The 17500-nt window shown below is 41.2% G+C and overlaps 1 protein-coding gene across 1 annotated transcript in view; it reads right to left on the bottom strand.

Annotated features, from left to right (window-relative positions):
* Nucleotides 1-10547: 10547 nt before the first annotated feature.
* PRKG2 (protein kinase cGMP-dependent 2) overlaps nt 10548-17500 on the bottom strand; it is a 21539-nt gene continuing 14586 nt past the window's right edge. The window contains exons 11-19 of the mRNA XM_057383883.1: nt 17173-17323; nt 15754-15890; nt 15504-15593; nt 15166-15307; nt 14211-14374; nt 13467-13589; nt 12456-12518; nt 11535-11601; nt 10548-10683 (exon numbers count right to left, since the gene is read on the bottom strand). Of these exons, the coding sequence (XP_057239866.1) occupies nt 10588-10683; nt 11535-11601; nt 12456-12518; nt 13467-13589; nt 14211-14374; nt 15166-15307; nt 15504-15593; nt 15754-15890; nt 17173-17323 (1033 nt within the window). The 3' untranslated portion in view covers nt 10548-10587. The remainder of the gene's footprint in view (nt 10684-11534; nt 11602-12455; nt 12519-13466; nt 13590-14210; nt 14375-15165; nt 15308-15503; nt 15594-15753; nt 15891-17172; nt 17324-17500) is intronic.

Genomic DNA, 17500 nt, shown 5'->3' with positions numbered 1-17500 from the left:
AGCAAGCACTTGAGTTGGATGTGTTACTTAAGGAAGGTTGTTTGCAAGGAATGGGAATTCTASGAACTGGATTGGGTTGTAGCTCCTACTTTGTATGCCCTGTCACTATGTGGTTGCARTAATGAATTACTGGACAGTCTTAATGGAACAAGTCTGCTACTTTGCTCTACATCAGAGCATGCTATAATGCTCTGAACTTTAATGGCTGGGGAATTTCTGACTTGGGAGACTTGCTGAGGTTAGGGTCTGTACAAAACAAATATTTTCTGTATTTTGGACTACTCTGATCATGCATGGATTTTACATGTTGTTTAGCAGCAGCCATCACTACCAGAATGTGTAGTGGAAGCAAGTGAGATAATCAGTAAGTACRCCCTGGATTTTAGTTACCTTTGGAACTTGATCACTTGGATATTGATGTAGCWCTAGAAAATGTCTCAAAGAAATACTTAATGGGCAATTTGCTGCAAATGTTTTGGTTTTGCTGCAAATGGTTTGTTTTTCCAGAGGGCAGACCTGCGTTTAAACTGCAGTTCTGTCTCTGCAGTAAAAGTACTAAAAGCCAGTTTTACAGGCTGGTTTACAGCAGGATAATGTTTAAAATATGCTTTATCTGAGTGAAAGCTTCTGCACCTAACCTGTGTGCATGTCAAAGGTCTGCTCATCACAGCAGTGACTTCTGGTCAGTCCAGAGTAGAGCTGTATCAGTGACTCTGCTTGTGTGTTACAGTTAGAAGATCTGGATCTGAGCACAATCTGCCTGRTTTCAGGCACAGATTAAGAAGAGGTTTTACCCTATTAAAGGTTTGAGCTTTGCTTCTAGTCAAATAGTAGATAATCTCTTGATCGCCCTTCTGAGTTASAGCCTGATGTGAAAGGTGTCCAACCAAGAAAGATTGCCCAAGCATTTTTTGGCCTAAGCAGCCAAAGCCATAGGGAATGTCAGCATGTGGTCTGAGGGCCTGGCAGTACCTCTTGGGGTAAGCAACACCCTGTTATGGTAGTGTTTGCTGGTGCTGTGAAGGGTAAGGCACAAAACGGAAAAATACTGAGAGATGTAATGAAACCTCAAGCTGGAAGGGAAGGTTACTGGCTAGCTGCCTTTGTAATTGAGTGGTATTTTGTTAGTAGCATGTGTAGGGCATATATAATAACTTGTTACTAGCTTGTTCTGGAAGACATAAGGAGTGCTGTAATCACCTGTGTCACATTGGATTATTCATTTGCTTTTACGGCCCCTTCAGAAAAAAAAAGGTGGGTCTGAAGTATGACATGTTTTATGTGCGTCTGCTGCTTTCTTTGCAATAATAGATGAAAATTGTGTTCTCTGCTTGTCAGCTCTGCTTGTGGTTGAGTGGAATTAACCCYTGAGCAGGGAAGGAACTGTCACCTGGAGTTGCCTCCTACCTGTCACTTGCAAACAGCTGCTGTCTCCCATCCTTTTCTAAATCCTTTAATTTTGGTCCTTGTAGCATTTAAATAGGACTGAAAATAGATTGATCAGATAAGTGTGAGATGAGTTTACATGCTCAGCAGTTAATAAATGTGGGAGGTCAGCTCTGTGTTTAACTTGTGCTTTGGCAATTGTTTGGCCAGTACTTACCATTAATTCCTGGTGTATGAAGATTGCAGCTTATTCAACAGTACCTGCCAACAGTTACTAATAAATGTATTAAGCCTTTTTATTTTTCAGTCTTTGCCTAGTTCTCCGATGCATTTGGCTACAGGAATATAATTTTTGTTCCTGTTTCTTTACTGTTGAAGAGCTGCTGTTCTTGATGACTTACTGAGCATGCTGAACTGTGCATAAACTTCTTACTTAAAGAGACTCTGCTGCTTAGACTTGTAGGAGGAACTTCCCTGGGTGATGTTCTTCTCAAGCTGCAGCTGGATAACCTCCTGAATGCTGTCTTTGGCTTGTTTTTGGGGTAGGGTAGGTTACAAGACACTTACTGCTTGGGTGTTCAGTACAGCTATGTGCAGCTTAGCAAGGAGACAAGTAATGTTCAAGTGTTTGATTAGATTCTTGTATTAGAAAAATTAAGCTATTTTGAAGTCTCAGGAAAGCAGACATCCAGAAATTTCCGTATCAGCCATAATAGAAGAACTGTGAGCTTTCTGTTGGTGCAGTGTCGTTATCACTGTGCAGTTTCATTATCTCACTGTGTAAGCAATGAAATGTTTTGTTGCCTGAGCTGTTTGGTTTCCAGATATATGGGAAGCTAAAACGAATTTTAGCTCTTGTGAGCAATGAGGAAGAATATTTTCTAGTAAGCTTGGAGTTTCAGTCTTGTAAATTGGAATTTGCAGTTTCTCAGCCAGGAGTCCCCTTTGGCAAATGATGCTCTCATCATGCTTTCTTGCTTAGGAATAATGCAAAAGGGTGGCTAAGCTGGGATTGTCACTGCTGTGTACTACACCTCTGGAAGCCCAGGGCTAGTTGTCACTTCAAATGTCTTATCTCATAAATACTTGCAAACTTTGTGCTTGAAGTTAGAGTTGGCAGGGTTCCCTGCACATCTTCTGTAAGGTAACAGCACTTCCAAAAGAACCAACCTTTGTGCATATAGAATGAACTTGTATTTTTCCTTGCTGGAAGAATGGGAGTTCTTCAGTGTTCCATGCAGGCAGCATCTCATGGTCAGGCTGATGGTCTCTGCCAGTGATCCCAGCAGCTTGGCTTCCCCACTTTCTAATTCCATGCTACTAGTCCCATTATCCCAGTGTCGGAGCAGCCAGGTAATGTGCTCATACAAATGTATTTGCTGCAAAAGACCTGTAAACTGTTATTTTCAAGATTGTGTTCTGTGGATGGTTTTCTTATAAATGAATATTGAAATTCATGCATTGCTAAGAATTACAGTCATTTCTCTCTTAAAGCTGTAGAGTTTGTGATTATGTAGGAGAGCATTTTGAGGAAATGTTCTCAATTTCTTAAAAAGCAGTGTAGGCTGCTTTGAACCAAATAACCTTCGAAAACTGACATTCCTCTGTAGCTCAGTCTAACTTTTTCGGAAAGGAAAAGCTAACAATTTTTACCCCACAGTGAGAAATTGTGTGACTCTGGTACAACGTTTGAAAAAAGCAAGGCAGAGATGGAGGCAGTGCTGAATTCTGACAGGTGAAGTCAGGTGCTGGGCACAGGGGCAGGGAAAGGCACTTCTGCTTCTTCCCAGGGCTGGGCAGATGCGTTGATCCCTGACAGACTGTGTTCCTGAGCCCCCAGATCAGATGAGAGCGCTCTTTGTGCACCTCTGGGCTAGCACAGGGGCTTTGAATGTAGTTCTGATGCTCCTGAAAAAGAGCCAGTTTTCCCTGGAGGAGCACCTGAGATGACCCTGCACCAAGAAGGGCAGAGGGTGGGAATATGGCATTGGTGACCTGAACCCTGTAACTTGTGCCCAGCACAGGACTCGTGCATGCACTAAATGGGCACTCATGCATGTGCTGAGGGGGCACACATGAGAAATGGCTGCTCATGTGTGAGCTGATTGAGCACTGAGGTAGGAATTAATTGGGTGCTCACGTGAGCTGTCTCGAGGCTTGTGTGTCAACGAATTGAGTGTTCGTGCATGAAATGATTGGATGCTAAGGTCCAAATTAATTGGGCACTCATGCCTAARCTAATTGGGCACTAATGCATGAAGTTTTAGGGCATTCGGATGTGCAATAATGGGATGCTGTACAGAATTTCAGGGAGTGTCCATGCATAAAAGTATTGAGTGCTCATGCATGATCTGATCAGGTGCCCATCATGCAAGCCATRGCTCCTGCAATGTCTGCTCAGCCACTTGTACACGGTTGAGCTTTGTGTTTGCTGCCAGCTGGGAACACGTGGACATCCATTCACACATGTCCCTCTGCCTCCAGTCCTGGTTGGCCAGCAAACACGGAACAGTATTTTATTCAGGAACTGGCCTAGAACAAATCCAAACCCAAACAAGCCTCTGGGCAGGCGATGACAACTGTGTTACAGGCCATTCACCAAGAGCTTTTATCTTGCTGCGTCCAAGTGAATTGACAGCTTTGTGCTGGAAAAGATGATATTGCTCTCGCCTGCCCATGGGTACAGAGCACGTATTTGCAGTCAGCATTGACAAAGAGCTTGTGATGAGACCCATGGGGTCGATGGTGTGCTGGCCTGGGTTTATATTCTATTCAATGAATTGAGTGTCTGCACCAGTCACTAGAATCCTGGACCCTGGTTTCTCCTGATTGCCWGGAGGCCCATGGCAGTCTTTTTGAGAAGGCTGTGGGTGTGTGGATTTGAGAGCCTTTGGTTTTCCAATGGAAGTGTGTACCTGTGCCCTCCCACACACACATTGTCCACCACTGCGGCCGTTCTTTTCTAGCCACTGGCCTGGGGTGCTGTGTAGAGCTGGAGTTTCAAGAAGCAGGAGCTCAAATAATGTAAAACTTCACATAACTTGAGCAGTAACATGCTGGGAAATGTCTATCAGCAGGTACTGTAAAAAGCAAGAGAAACTCTTATTCTGAATGTCCAGTAGCTAGAGGTGGAGCTTTAACAAATTGAAGCTGGAATGAGCTGGAAATCAAAATAAGGCTGTGTCCATCAGCTGGAGCTGTAGGAAGTCAGAACTGCCACAGGAAAGCTGGAATTTCAACAAACTGGACCTGAAATCACCTTAAACTAAAACAAGCCAAAACTGTAAGAAGCTGTGTTCTGACACACACAGGAACACAAGGAGTGTTTGGTAACTGGAACAGAAATCACTGGAAATGAGCAGCAGTGGTAACATCTCTCATTACAAATGTGCAGGAGCTGCAAGACAGAGGCAGAGCAGAGAGGCAGGAACTGAAATTAGCTGGAGCTTCCTGAGGAGTAATTGCTGGACCCTCTGTCTGCAAGAGCTATAAGAAGCACAAGCCTCTCTTATCCAGAACATCCACTCACTGGAGTGTCCATTAGCTGGAACTGCAGCAGGCTTTGGTGTCCATCCTTGCAGCGCAGTTGAACAGGGGAGCATCTGCTATCCATTGCTGGTGTCTGTTAACCAAAGCCAAGGGAGCAATGACAAGAGGAACTCCTGTCCTGCTGGCACAGACTCTGCCAGACCACGGAACGGGAATGTGCCAGGTGAGAGCTGCCCTATATTGCCTGCATCACTCCAAACAGGCAAAGGGATCACCTCAGGGCCTCACCCCTCATCCCACTGTTCCAGCCAGGGAGTAAGGCAGGCTGTGAGAAACTGCAATTGGGTATACAAGTCAGCAGGTTATGGCTGAGACCTGATGCTCTGATCTCTTTGAGTCATGATGCTATCTGATGACAAATAAACTGCTTTGTAATGAAATAAGCAGCACCCTTACTGAAAGAGGGAAGGTACAAGTCTAGCAGTGTGATATTTGATCCTTTAAGCATATCTGTTTAAGGACTTTTACAATTTTAAATTGCAATTTCTAAGCCTTTGGTCGAACTCCCATCTCAGTGCCCTTTCTAATAATTTTRATACTTTCATTTGACACTGGGTGGCAGCAGCTCTATGAAAACACAAATCACTAATCCATTTCATTTTCCTCCTCCTTCAATAGTTTCACAGTTCAAGTGCCAGAGCAAAACATTGGAAGTGCTTATTATATTTTGACATTTCTRTRTTTATATATATTTATGCAAAATAGTTAACCAGTTAGCTGTTCTCTTTTTCTCCTTTTGGAAAGATGAGAAAGGTGTGTTTTCATAAAATTTCTAGCTCAAATGTTCCTTGACATGGTGAGGGGACTGAAAAGACCTTCTCTGGTTTCAGACATTTTCCTTGACTGCCTGGCCAGCCTTTCGATAACAATGTCACATGCACAATATTTCCCTTTCAAGCTGGTTGGTTTCCAGATCCTCTGYTCTGATTCTTGCACTTCTTGGCTGCAAATTTCTGTCTCCCACAAGCTCCCTCTTGTCTTTAGTGTGGCTGCATCAGTTGCATTAATCAATTAAGTTGCTGTTACTCCTCTGGCACATTACAACAGCCCTTAAATGCATGTTTCTCTTTCCGTGGTTCAGTTTTCTTAGGGCACAGGATGAATATTTCATCCAAAAGTACCAGATTTTGCAATTATACCTGCCCCTAGGCTAATTCTCATGGAACTGTGTTCTCTTMCTTTTCAAAATGCCTTTTTCTTTCCTTTGCTGTGGTATGAATTGTCCATGTCCTGTGCAGGGAAATCAGCTACTCACCAGCCACCCTCAGTCTGTGAAAACAAGGACAGGCCAATTTCCAGCCTTTTTCGGTTCTAGAACATTAAGGGTCTTTTGCAGTGAGAGCTTTAAGAACATTCAGAAAGAGACAATGAGAATGTGGGTATTTTGATTTTTTTTGTTTGGTTGGGTTTTTTTTTTGTGCTGTACCTCTATGCATCAAATGCAAACAGGAGCATCCTGGTATGTTTTAGGCAAAAAAAAAAAAAAAACTTGAAGACCATTAACCCATTTTTTTGGCCAAATTGTGCTCAAATCTGCAAGCCTTCTCTAAGGAGAAGAAAAGTCAAATCTATGTGTAAATTGGGTGGAGTTAAAAACTGGAAGACAAAAGCTGTGCTTTTCTTCTGGCTGCGAAGACGGACTGTTGCAGACAACACAATATTTTTCACTCCTGTGTCATGGTAATGAAAAAGAGCTCATCTCTCTGGTGTGGGGCTGTGTGGACTCCTGTCTTGGCCTTATAAGAACAGCCAGAAGTAGTGGTATGCACAGGCTCACTGTACAATAGGATTCACTTTTTAATGCAGTGGTCACTCCTGGGCCTGGTGTCATTAGGACATGTGGGGGATGTCACTTGCTTAGCTGGAAGCAGGTTGGGATTTTCGATAGGTGTCAGGTCCTGTAAGCAAAATCAGATGCGGTAGTTTCCAACAGTTGTCTTGTAACAGCTGCACAAATAAATCCACACTTTATAAAATTCAGTGTGACAATGCCTACTGTTAAGAATCTCACAAGCTCAAACAATAAACCCAAGTGAATCTAATCAATTTGTAGAGAGCTCATTGAAAATAGATTTCAGAGAGCTTGACAGAGCCACAGCGCATGAGGAGTCACAACGAGCTCACATTTGGGAATTCTGTCAAAGGATGCACCTGACCACTGAGGTGGATCCTGCTGCTGTMTTGCTGCTATAAGACAGACAGCAGGGCAATATTTATGTGGCAAACAACAGATAATGTTTTTCCAAGAAAATAATTACTCACCTTTTCCGCGCCTGGTGTGCAACTGAATTTGCTTTGAACTTGTAACTCCCTGTCTGGCACCATCTTGCACGCAATGTACAGAAGAACCAGGCCCTCATCTCTTGCCTTTGATTGCAAGAACAGGACCACAGCCATGGGAACCAAATCCCTGAGCGGGGACATGCAGCCACTTCAGTGGTGAGAAATACAACCAGGAAACAACATTCTATACCAGGTGTATTCATGTGTGCATGCTGATTTACCCCTACTGGTTTAGCCCGACATCAAGAGGAAAAGAAGTCAATCAGAAATATTCAGATCCATGCCTGGAAACAAAACAACTATGCTACAACATTGAGGCACAAGGAACCTAAGAGAGAAAGAGCACCAGTCTTGTGCTGCCTTGCAAAAAGTGGGAAGGAAGGAAGAATTCAGGACAGTGAGCTGTTACAATTGGGAAGGCTGGCTTTAATTTTCTCTTCTTTCCCACATTTTCTATCCTATTTTGAGGAAGGCAAATTGTCAAAAGTGTCAAACTGTCAAAGAYGTCAAAACCCAAAGCAACACACAGCTCTCCAGAGGGACTTTAAAATCAGCAGGGACTTAAATCCCTCAGGACTTTATCAGAAAAAGATAAAAATTATTCTTGCCACTACACTGCATTCTCTTTGACTCTGCTGCTGTTCCTGCCTCTCTGAAATACTCACGTGCATCACTGCTGTGCTGTGGCAGTTGGGGAAGGTGCTGTCATCTCACCAGCCCAGGCTGTCCCCACATCTCTGTTCTCCATCAGTAACAGTCTCCACCCCTCTTGCCTACAAAGGCAGGCTCTCTGGTGGCAAAAGTGCAGTGGAAAAAGCATAGCTACAACTGGGTTTCTGAGGGAGCCTCACCATGAAAGCAAAGCTGACAGCACAGAAAGGCAAAGCACAGATAAGAACATCAAGAACAGAACTCAGACAATTACTAACATATCCACAGCATGGCCAAAACCTGAACATCAAAATCTGGTATTCAATGACTTTGAATTAGAAATTACAGCAATAAGCATAATCTGATCAACATCCTAATTGTYCATTCAATTCTCCCATGATCTGCTGCACTGTGACACTACTTGAGCCTGGCTCACTATTCATGCCCTTGTTTTACATCAGCATAACTCCACTGGTGCCAAGCTGAAGTCGGAAGCACATCTGTTTGTCAGAGACAGATGGAGGATGTGAGATCAARTAATATTTAATCTCTACTGAATCAGATTCTGCTTGTTTCTGGAAAACTTCAGCTCAGTCAACATACSTGCCACAACTAGAATGAATTAAATGCACATGGGAACTCCACATGAGAACAAAATAATCTGCAACCTCATTTATTGCAGCTTCTCATACATTCATTTCCTCAATATCCACAAGGGGAAATAAAATCTGAGTGGGGGACATGCTGCAAGAAATTACATCTGTGACTCTCTTCCAGGTACCCTTTTCTGCCCCAATCTCTTCTGAATCACATAGACCAGAAGTATAAATCCGGGCTATGAATCTGGACTGCTGTATGGAATGTGCTKGTAAAAAATTAATGTCCTTCCCATTATATTCTAAGCTTACTTTATTTGCACACAAATAAACAAGCTAAGTTAAACTTCATAAAGGAAATATACCCTACAGATGCACAGAGTTAATGCTGACTGCATTACACGTATCATATAGCTATTTCTTCACTTAAAAAAACATATATATATATATATATGTCCCCCATTATTATTACATATATATATAAGGAAACTACATATTAAYACAATGGAAAAATACATTCAAAGCTTTTTATAAAACTTGGCACAATATTATTTTGACTGTAATAAAAATATTTATGAGAGAAAGACAGATGCACAGAGAAACACAAATACCTAATGTCTAGTGCGTCATCTAAACCTGAAAATAAAATTTAGTCTTTGGTATTGCTAAACAAAGTTAAGTTGCAAGCATCTACAGTCCCAGCTTACAGTCTCCATTCCATCCTCTCTCACTGTGTTACCACCACTTTGCACAGGCTTTGCTGGCTGCAAGTTTCCATAATAATTTGCAAACAGGCAGAGAAGCAAAACCAGCTAAATGAGTAGTGTCTCCTTTCAAGGGCTCAATCCAACCTTCATTAAATTCAATGGAAAGTATTTTATTGCCTTATTCAGGCTGAAGGTTATCCAAAATATTTAAATTGATTTRTTGTCAAAGCGATGGTCACCCAGTAGTGAAAAATAATTATAATGATGTAACAAACCAYGGAACTGCCCCTGTGGCATTCCCTTCCTCATTTCCCCCTTCCCTGTGGGAAAAGTCATGACCAGCAGCTAAGGAGAYGATCCAGCATTTATGAGTAACTAAACCCTGAGCACACAGCAAGAGTTGCCTGGGAGGTTTTCCATCCAGCATGTGAAATGCAGGAATGCTGTGGCAACTTCAGTCATGAAATTTAGATTGGACTTGGTCTCAGCAGGAGCTGAAATAAATCCAAGAAGTGGTTGCAGATGCATKCATCCCATAAGCCCAGCATGAAACCCAGGAACATCCCTATTTCAACAGCAGCTATKGTTCATAACACAGAGCAGCATAATTTTTCTGCATAAGCTGTGAATRCACAACATCCATCTGCATTTTTATCCTGCAAGGTAAAAGCTTTTTGTCCAGCTATTTTATCTTCACACTACATAAAAGCAAAGCATTTTAAGAAAGGCACATGGTTCTTTGAAGCAGTGAGAGAAATACATACCACAGTCTGATTCTCTAGACAACTTCTATTATGGATGTACCTTGTTTCTTACTGGATTTTAATTTGACCTATCTCTCATATCCAACCTGGTGCAAAACTAGATGGGCAGAGAGACAGCTGCCCTTTCAGCTGCAGCATCAGATCAAATCAACCTTTCRGTAAAAGTCTCTTTTCTACACATTTCTGGACCAATGCAATACAGGACATTTTGGAGAAAAGCAAAACACAGCAGAGAAGATGAACAAGTGTCTATAGTGTTAGCTATTGACAAATGTCGCAGTTGTTGGCTTCTGATATCCACCCTCTCTACCCCAAAAAAGATGTGTGGTAGCCTTGTTAGTATCAAAATTTTAGTGATATTTTTAGGGCCAAAACCATAGATCCTATCAATAGTATCTGAAAACATTGATAGGGACACTGTGTATCAAAAAAAAGTTCAGGGTAAGTCTGCTGACTGAACACATGCCCTTSTTATAAAGGGATGGACATGGATTTTGGTGCATCATCCAAACAAGTTCTGGTTGTGGCACTGTCTTCTAKTCTTCAAGGAGTTCTGTGCAATTTGTGTAACTTGATTCTAAGCAAGAAAGAAGATAGCAGGCTTACAACCAATGCTATGAGTCTCTATAACAATCCCAGAAGCAAAAATGGTCAGAAATCCTTGTCCCAGCCTGAAAGTTCATCTGGAGGGCTTCCCACTTCAGGTGGATAGCTGTCAAAGTAGCTGTAATCAGTCGGTCCAGACAACTAGGATATTAAAAACACAAACAAAAAAAAAGTTGCTTCAGAAAGTAACTTTTGAAAATGTTCTCTATTGATTATGCATCATTTTTGTTCCTCCCCGTGTGGAAATGAAAGGCTAGTATGACACAGATGACTTCTTGCAATGCATGCAATTTCTCATTCTTTAAAAGATATACCCTCCAGTAATTTCGTTGTACAACAGATCAATGGCATTAGCCTTCTTATACAAAACCACTTCCCAAATACTGCAGAATCCTAGATTTTACCCAAAATCCTGTAAATTCAGTAAGAAAACAGTTCCACACTTTACAATTTTGGTGCAATTCAAGTCCAAACCTGCACTTATAGGATAGCAACTCGAAGCAGACTTCAGAATTACTTTTTGTTTCAAACTGAGATCAAAATGAGTTTTAAATGCCTTACCCTTAATCTTTTTTCATTTTAGGGCAAAGACAAATAGGCTGTTTAAAATTGGGAGCTTACTTGACGATGTGCTGTAACTCAGCAGTAAGAGAACACAGGAGTTTGTTCTCTTCACAGTAATGTGAACAGTGCATCTTAATAATGTGCCCATTACCAAGGGAGATGTATTTTTTCAATAGGAATTTCTGACCGAACACCATTTGTTCTAGTAATGGTGAAAAYGTAATGCAAAGTACACAGGCAGAGTAATGTTTCCATTATTTAGCTGAATGTAAGTTATGAATTGCTTGCTGTCTCTCTCTCTTTCAATTTTCACTAAAAAAGTTGAACTGCAATAATTCAAATGCATCTTTGGGAAATTTTGCTATCTCCATCAGTTCTTTGTAGCCAAGCTGTGTTAGTAAAGCTGAAATTATACTGAAAGCCAATACCTCTCTTTTTAAAGGCGACGTTAATTTCCTCACTTTCAGGCTATCCCAGTTAAAACCACTCAACCACCTGGTCAAAAAGAGATGAAAGACAGGCAGGGAGAGACCAAAAGAGAAAGACAGGTTGTTTTCTGACATTATACCACAAAGAGCTGAAAATCCCATGAATAAGGGCTATAAGAAGATTTTTCATGCCAACTCCTGTTRCAACACAGTTAAAAGGAGGAATCTTGAGCACTGTCATTGCCATACAAGGCAGGGGCAGCTTCAGGAGCAACTTCAGGAGAAGCAGCCACTTTGACACTACTGTGGAGAGGAGAGACAGGTTAAGGCATGCAGAAATACAACCATGCAGAGACTTGTGTGTCTCCTTGGAATTCCACCCTTTTTACAGCCTGAGAAGAGGGAGACAAGCAGAAAAATCAAAGAACTTCTTTCCCCAAGCACCAACTGCAGGGCTTAGAAATGACTCAGATAARAAGAGAAAGCAGAGAATGGTTAATCTACAGAGGACTTGCTTCATTAGAAGAAAGACTTGCATTAGAAAAGTTAATTAGAAGAAGGACTTTCTTCATTAGAAAAAAGAGGATAARAACCTAAAATTATTGCTCTGGAGCTCTTAACTACTGATTATTAAAAAGTAACTGSTGAAGGGTCAGGAGGTCTCAGAGGCAGATGCTGAACTGGCATCAATTTCTCTGAGAACTGCTTTAAACTCCTACATCAACAACCTGCAGCAAAACCAGTAAAAAATACGGTATTGCTAGATAATTATGCTGAGGATTTATGTTCATATTGTTGCTTGCTATAGTTGCAAATATACTCAATAGCAACAAAGATGAGTTTTGCAGACTGGTTTCTAACATATTGAAAAGATTTCAAATTAAACCCCAAATTTTCTTCTTGGAAGTCTCTTTTGCTTACCTGTGCTTCTTGATGTCATTAATTCCATTTCTCAAATTGCCTAATCTTTCTGTAGGATTTTGCCTTTCAAAAACAAAGGAGAAAAAGAATAAGAATTTATAAAATATTCCTATTTTAAAAAGAGAATTTGTAGGTCCTAACTACTTGCATTTAACAGCTGCACAGGGATGGAGCTTGCATAAAATCTGTGGTCTCATGAGGAGACATAATGCAGTGTTGTTCACTGCCCTTTTTTTTTTCTCTGAGGATAGAGAAACCTTCTCGAAAACCAAAACAGTGACACTCAGCTGTGAGAAGCAGCAGAAGGAAATCAGCTGGCTGAATTTTAGTTGCAATCATTTGTTTTTCCTGGCCAGTAGGTCTGCTCATAAATTACAAAAGAAGGAAGATCAAAATTTACAGCTACAAAGATCCTTTCAATTGAGGTACACAAGAATGTTGAATACTGTTCCTAGTGCTAATGGATGAAATCCCACAGGAGCTGGGAATCCAAAGTTAGCGGTGTCACCAGTCAGAGGTTGTGAAATGCCACCTTCTGCACATTTTCAAAGGGACTTAAATCAGTCTTTAGGTGCTCTATTTTTCCTGTAGGATCTATATGCCTAAGTCATTTTGGAAGCTTTTTTTTTTTTTTTTTTTTTTTTTTTTTTTTTTTTTTTTTTTTTTTTTTTTTTTTTTTTTTTTTTTTTTTTTTTTTTTTAACAATGTGCTTGATATGAAAATCAAATTCCTTAGCTCTTTCCTCAGCCCACGCTTAATAAGTTTTCCCAAAGATGTGTTTCAGAAAAAATTTCCAGCTACAGAGAAAGCCCAGAGCCTCTGCTGCCTCTGCAGACTCAGAGGTGTGACACGATTTCTGGGGCATGCAATGCATACTGAATATAATTGAAATAGACCATGCCATGCATAACAATTCCTAATGAAGTTGTCAGGAATTCAGTGCTGGAGCCTGAATCCTAAAAGATCTCAAAGTACCTACACTGAAGCTTTGCTCCAAACTGCCCCTCTTACCTGCAGAGTTTGCGGATCAAATCCTCAGGTCGCCTCGTTATTATCTTAGGAAAATCCAGCTTTTCAATGCCTTTGAGAATCAAATTGTATGTCATCATTTGATCAGCCCCAGAGAATGGTGGGCTAGAATAAGAAAGCAGCACTGGTAAATGGAACATCTGGCAAGAGCAGATGTGGCCAGTACTTATCAAAATAAATATTTGAGARTATAAGGAAAAAAGCCCACCTTCCTACTTTTACAGCCTTCACCCTTTCAGCCTATTTAAGACATTAGAAAGGCTTGAAGCTTAGGAGCTTCCCATAGGTACCAGGGAAAATGCATGACCACAGGGGTTCCTCTAAGCTAGCCCTGCCTCCAGCCTAAYTCAGAGAAGTTTCCACCTTGTTTTGCTACAGAGCATTCCCAAAGAGTTGTCATGGAAGTGTACAGGGAGATAAAGAGTTGAGCTCTGCTTACAGTTCCCCCACCCATCACCCACTAATGGGRAAAAGAACAGTCTGTTGTCACTTGTGCCTCACAGGAAACATCACCAGCACTTTCAGGAGCCCTACAGCAGCCAATTACAGCTCATGCCTGGCCCTTTCCTTGGGTGGATAAGGCAGAACTGAGAAAATGTAACCCACTTTTTTGTGGCATTTCTGAAATGAAAGAGGCAAAAGGAATTTTGCAAGGCTGTCTAAAAATAACCTTGGAAAGATTTATAAAAACAAACTAGGTAAGAACTTTGAGTAGGAGGCACTTACCTGCCAGTGAGGAGCTCATACACAAGAATCCCAAGGGACCAAAAATCCACACTGAAGTCATGGCCTTTACTCAGAATGACTTCAGGGGCAACATACTCAGGGGTTCCACAAAACGTCCACGTTTTCTGCCCTGATCCAATCTTCTTTGCAAATCCAAAATCAACCTGATCAAAATCAACATATGCTGCATAATGCAGAGGTGTTTTGCACTGGGAAGCCTTAAGGTCTTAATTAYTTCCTCACCTACTGCAAAGATCTCAGAGTTGCTAGCTTACATCTAAAACCACCACCGGGAATTGTGAAGGAAAGAGAGGTAATCCCACTGGATTACTGAATGTTATAAACCAGATCCATTTATTATCACAAGCAATTTTCTGAATTATTTTCCTTTTGGGGAGAAAAACCCATTATTTCCTTCGGGACATGAGATTTGCTGTCCCTGGARAACAGTGAGTTGCTTATTGTCTTCAGAATGGGTATTTCAAGTGCTCTGAAGGGTATTCTTGTTGCACTTCTCCCAGTCACAGTCAAGCATTGCTGGAATTCTTTACTGTGCTCCCTCTCATCAGAGAGAGGGAACCTATGTTGTAAATTGAATCAATGACTGTTGAATCCATGATTGCTCGAGGCTGGACAGGGAAGTAATTCTGCACCTGGGAAATGTGGTTTCTGTCTCCATTGAAACCTGCTGCTGGGAGAATTTTTTTCTTTTGCTGTTTATACTGTGGCAAGAGCTCTCAGAGGCTGCAATCCCCCAGTTTGCCTGTGGCTTGCAATGCCTTTGCAACACCTTTGTTTCTCATTGTGCAGCGACAAGCTTGCCCTCTTTATTGCTGAAGCACAAGAATTATTAAGCTCCAGGATCCTGGTTCTATAATTACACACTGTCTATTTTTATCCCCCCTGCAAAGAAACTTGGCACAAAAGGATAACATTACAATGAATTACATCTTACCARTTTTATATATCCTTCAGCATCCAAAATCAAGTTTTCTGGCTTCAGGTCTCTGTAGATAATTCCTATTTGATGTAGATAGTCAAAGGCCTCTGTCACACACCCAACACAAAACTTGGTGGTGAATTCATCAAAGCTGCCTCTGGAGTAAAAATAATCACAATTAAGTTCTGAAAATGCCTCCATTATTAACCAGGTAATATCTAACACCCAGAATATTAACCAAACTGAACCAAACAAATTTTCATTGGACAGCCTTTGAATGGAGAAGCTACTCAGTAGCCCCATGGGGCTGACTGGTGACTTTAAAGGGCAAGGCTGCCCCTATTTRCTGTTACCTGTCTCTCAGCAAGCTCCACAATTCCCCTCCAAGGCAAGCCTCCAGGAGCATGTACACATACTTGTTATCCTTGAATGTGCGATACAGCCTGTGGAGACAAACGACAGCAATTTAGGAAAAGCAGAATTAAAAGCGAGACTTGCAGCATCTTTCCTCCAGAACTCATGTGTGCCAAAACTCATTCCTAACAGTGCTGCCTAGGGGTCACCTGGGGGCCAATGTTCAAGGAATCCTTCTGGTCAACTTACTTTACAATGAATGGAGAACATATCTGCTCGAGGATTTTCTTCTCAGAATAGATATGCTCTTGTTGTTTGGTGTCCACTACGTGTTTCTTCTTTATACATTTCATAGCAAAAGCCATGTTCTCATTTTTCACTTTAACCTTTGAATAAAAATGATGAAAACACATGAGGCAAAGAAAGGATGATTAACCAAATTGTTCCCAGTAGACACACKGATACCCATCTTTTTAAACACAGCACAGGACTGAAACTGATRTCTGTAACAAGGGACAAATTCCAGATTTTCTGCAGAGTAGTTATGTATGATTTTAAGCCAAGCATCAGATCTTTCAGTTTCCCAGTCCCCACTAGCAAAGTAACATTTTCCCTTTGTTCATGTTRCATACACAAAATAGCAACAGCTTGGATAGGTGCTACATATTATAATGAGTTTATATCATTGTAATGGGTCCCAATTTCAATATAAGATTTCTAATCACCAACATAATACAAAAAAAAACAAAAAAGAGAGGCAGTTTAGGAAGAATGTTTGCARATGATTTTTCATTACCCTGAAGTATTATCCAGCACACAATAAAAAGATGGAAGCTAAAACAGGGCCTCTCAGAAATGAAGGAAGCAGGTATCTGTGTTCTGCAGCTGGATGAGAATTCAATTTTTAGCTTAGTATTCAGGTGCTGCAGTAGAATTCCAGAGTGAATTTTTTATTTTTTTTGTGAAACATGAATCAGAASGAAACAGTAGATGGTCTAACTACTGTAAAGGATTATTGACTTCACTAAAAGCACAAAGCCTCCTTTAATTTACCATTACCTTCAGCAGCCTGCACTAAAAGCATTCAGGTTTTTGTCAGATGCTTGGGACTCAGCCAGAGGCAGTGGAATTTAAGGCTTTGGGCTAATGAGGCTCTCAGTAACCCAGAAGCACAGCTGTTCACGCTGTTGAATATGACTCAAAAGAGCCTTTGCAAATTGTTGGAAATTTCCCAGTGAGCTCAACTCAGAGATAGCTCAGGCTGGCTGTAGCTGCTGTGGGGCATGCAGGAGCAGTTCCRAAAGCACAGACTGTGTGGTGCCATTCAGATTGCTCCAGGTCCAGGCAGACTCCTGGAAAAAGGCCTGCAATTCATGGAACATAATGTGGGCAGGCACATCTGTAAACTCCACATGCACAAACTGATGATTGTGTCTAGTGACCAGGAAGGTGCTTTTAACAGCAGGAGATGAAGGCACAAAAGAATGGATTTGCTTCTTTGAACACCCAAATCCTGAAATGCTTTTTAACTATGCATTGCTTTATGTAGAATTAATTCTGCCTGAARGGCACAAACACACAGAATACCAAAATCATTCACGTTACTCAGTGGCAAATCAATCATCCATGACAGAGAACTATGTGAATAATTTTAGAACAATTTCTTACAAGCTCAACCCTTCCGAACCCACCAACACCCAGAGTTGTGACAACTTCTAAATTCTGGAATGGGGAAGGAGGGAACTGGGCTACTTTCTCCTTCAGCTCTATCATCTCCAAAGACACCTCTTTGGTCAACTGTCCACAGAAGGATCTTCCTCTGCATCAAGAAAATTAACATAGATTAGTGATTTTCCATTACTTTTAATGCTCCTATAGGAAGGGGAAAGGGAGAAGGGGGGAGGAAAGGAAAGGAAAGGAAAGGAAAGGAAAGGAAAGGAAAGGAAAGGAAAGGAAAGGAAAGGAAAGGAAAGGAAAGGAAAGGAAAGGAAAGGAA

This window comes from Malurus melanocephalus, unplaced genomic scaffold (genome assembly GCF_030028575.1).
Source record: "Malurus melanocephalus ecotype Western Australia unplaced genomic scaffold, MMel_1.1 scaffold_668, whole genome shotgun sequence".
NCBI classification, from domain to species: domain Eukaryota; kingdom Metazoa; phylum Chordata; class Aves; order Passeriformes; family Maluridae; genus Malurus; species Malurus melanocephalus.
This window is presented reverse-complemented; position numbering and strand designations above follow the sequence as displayed.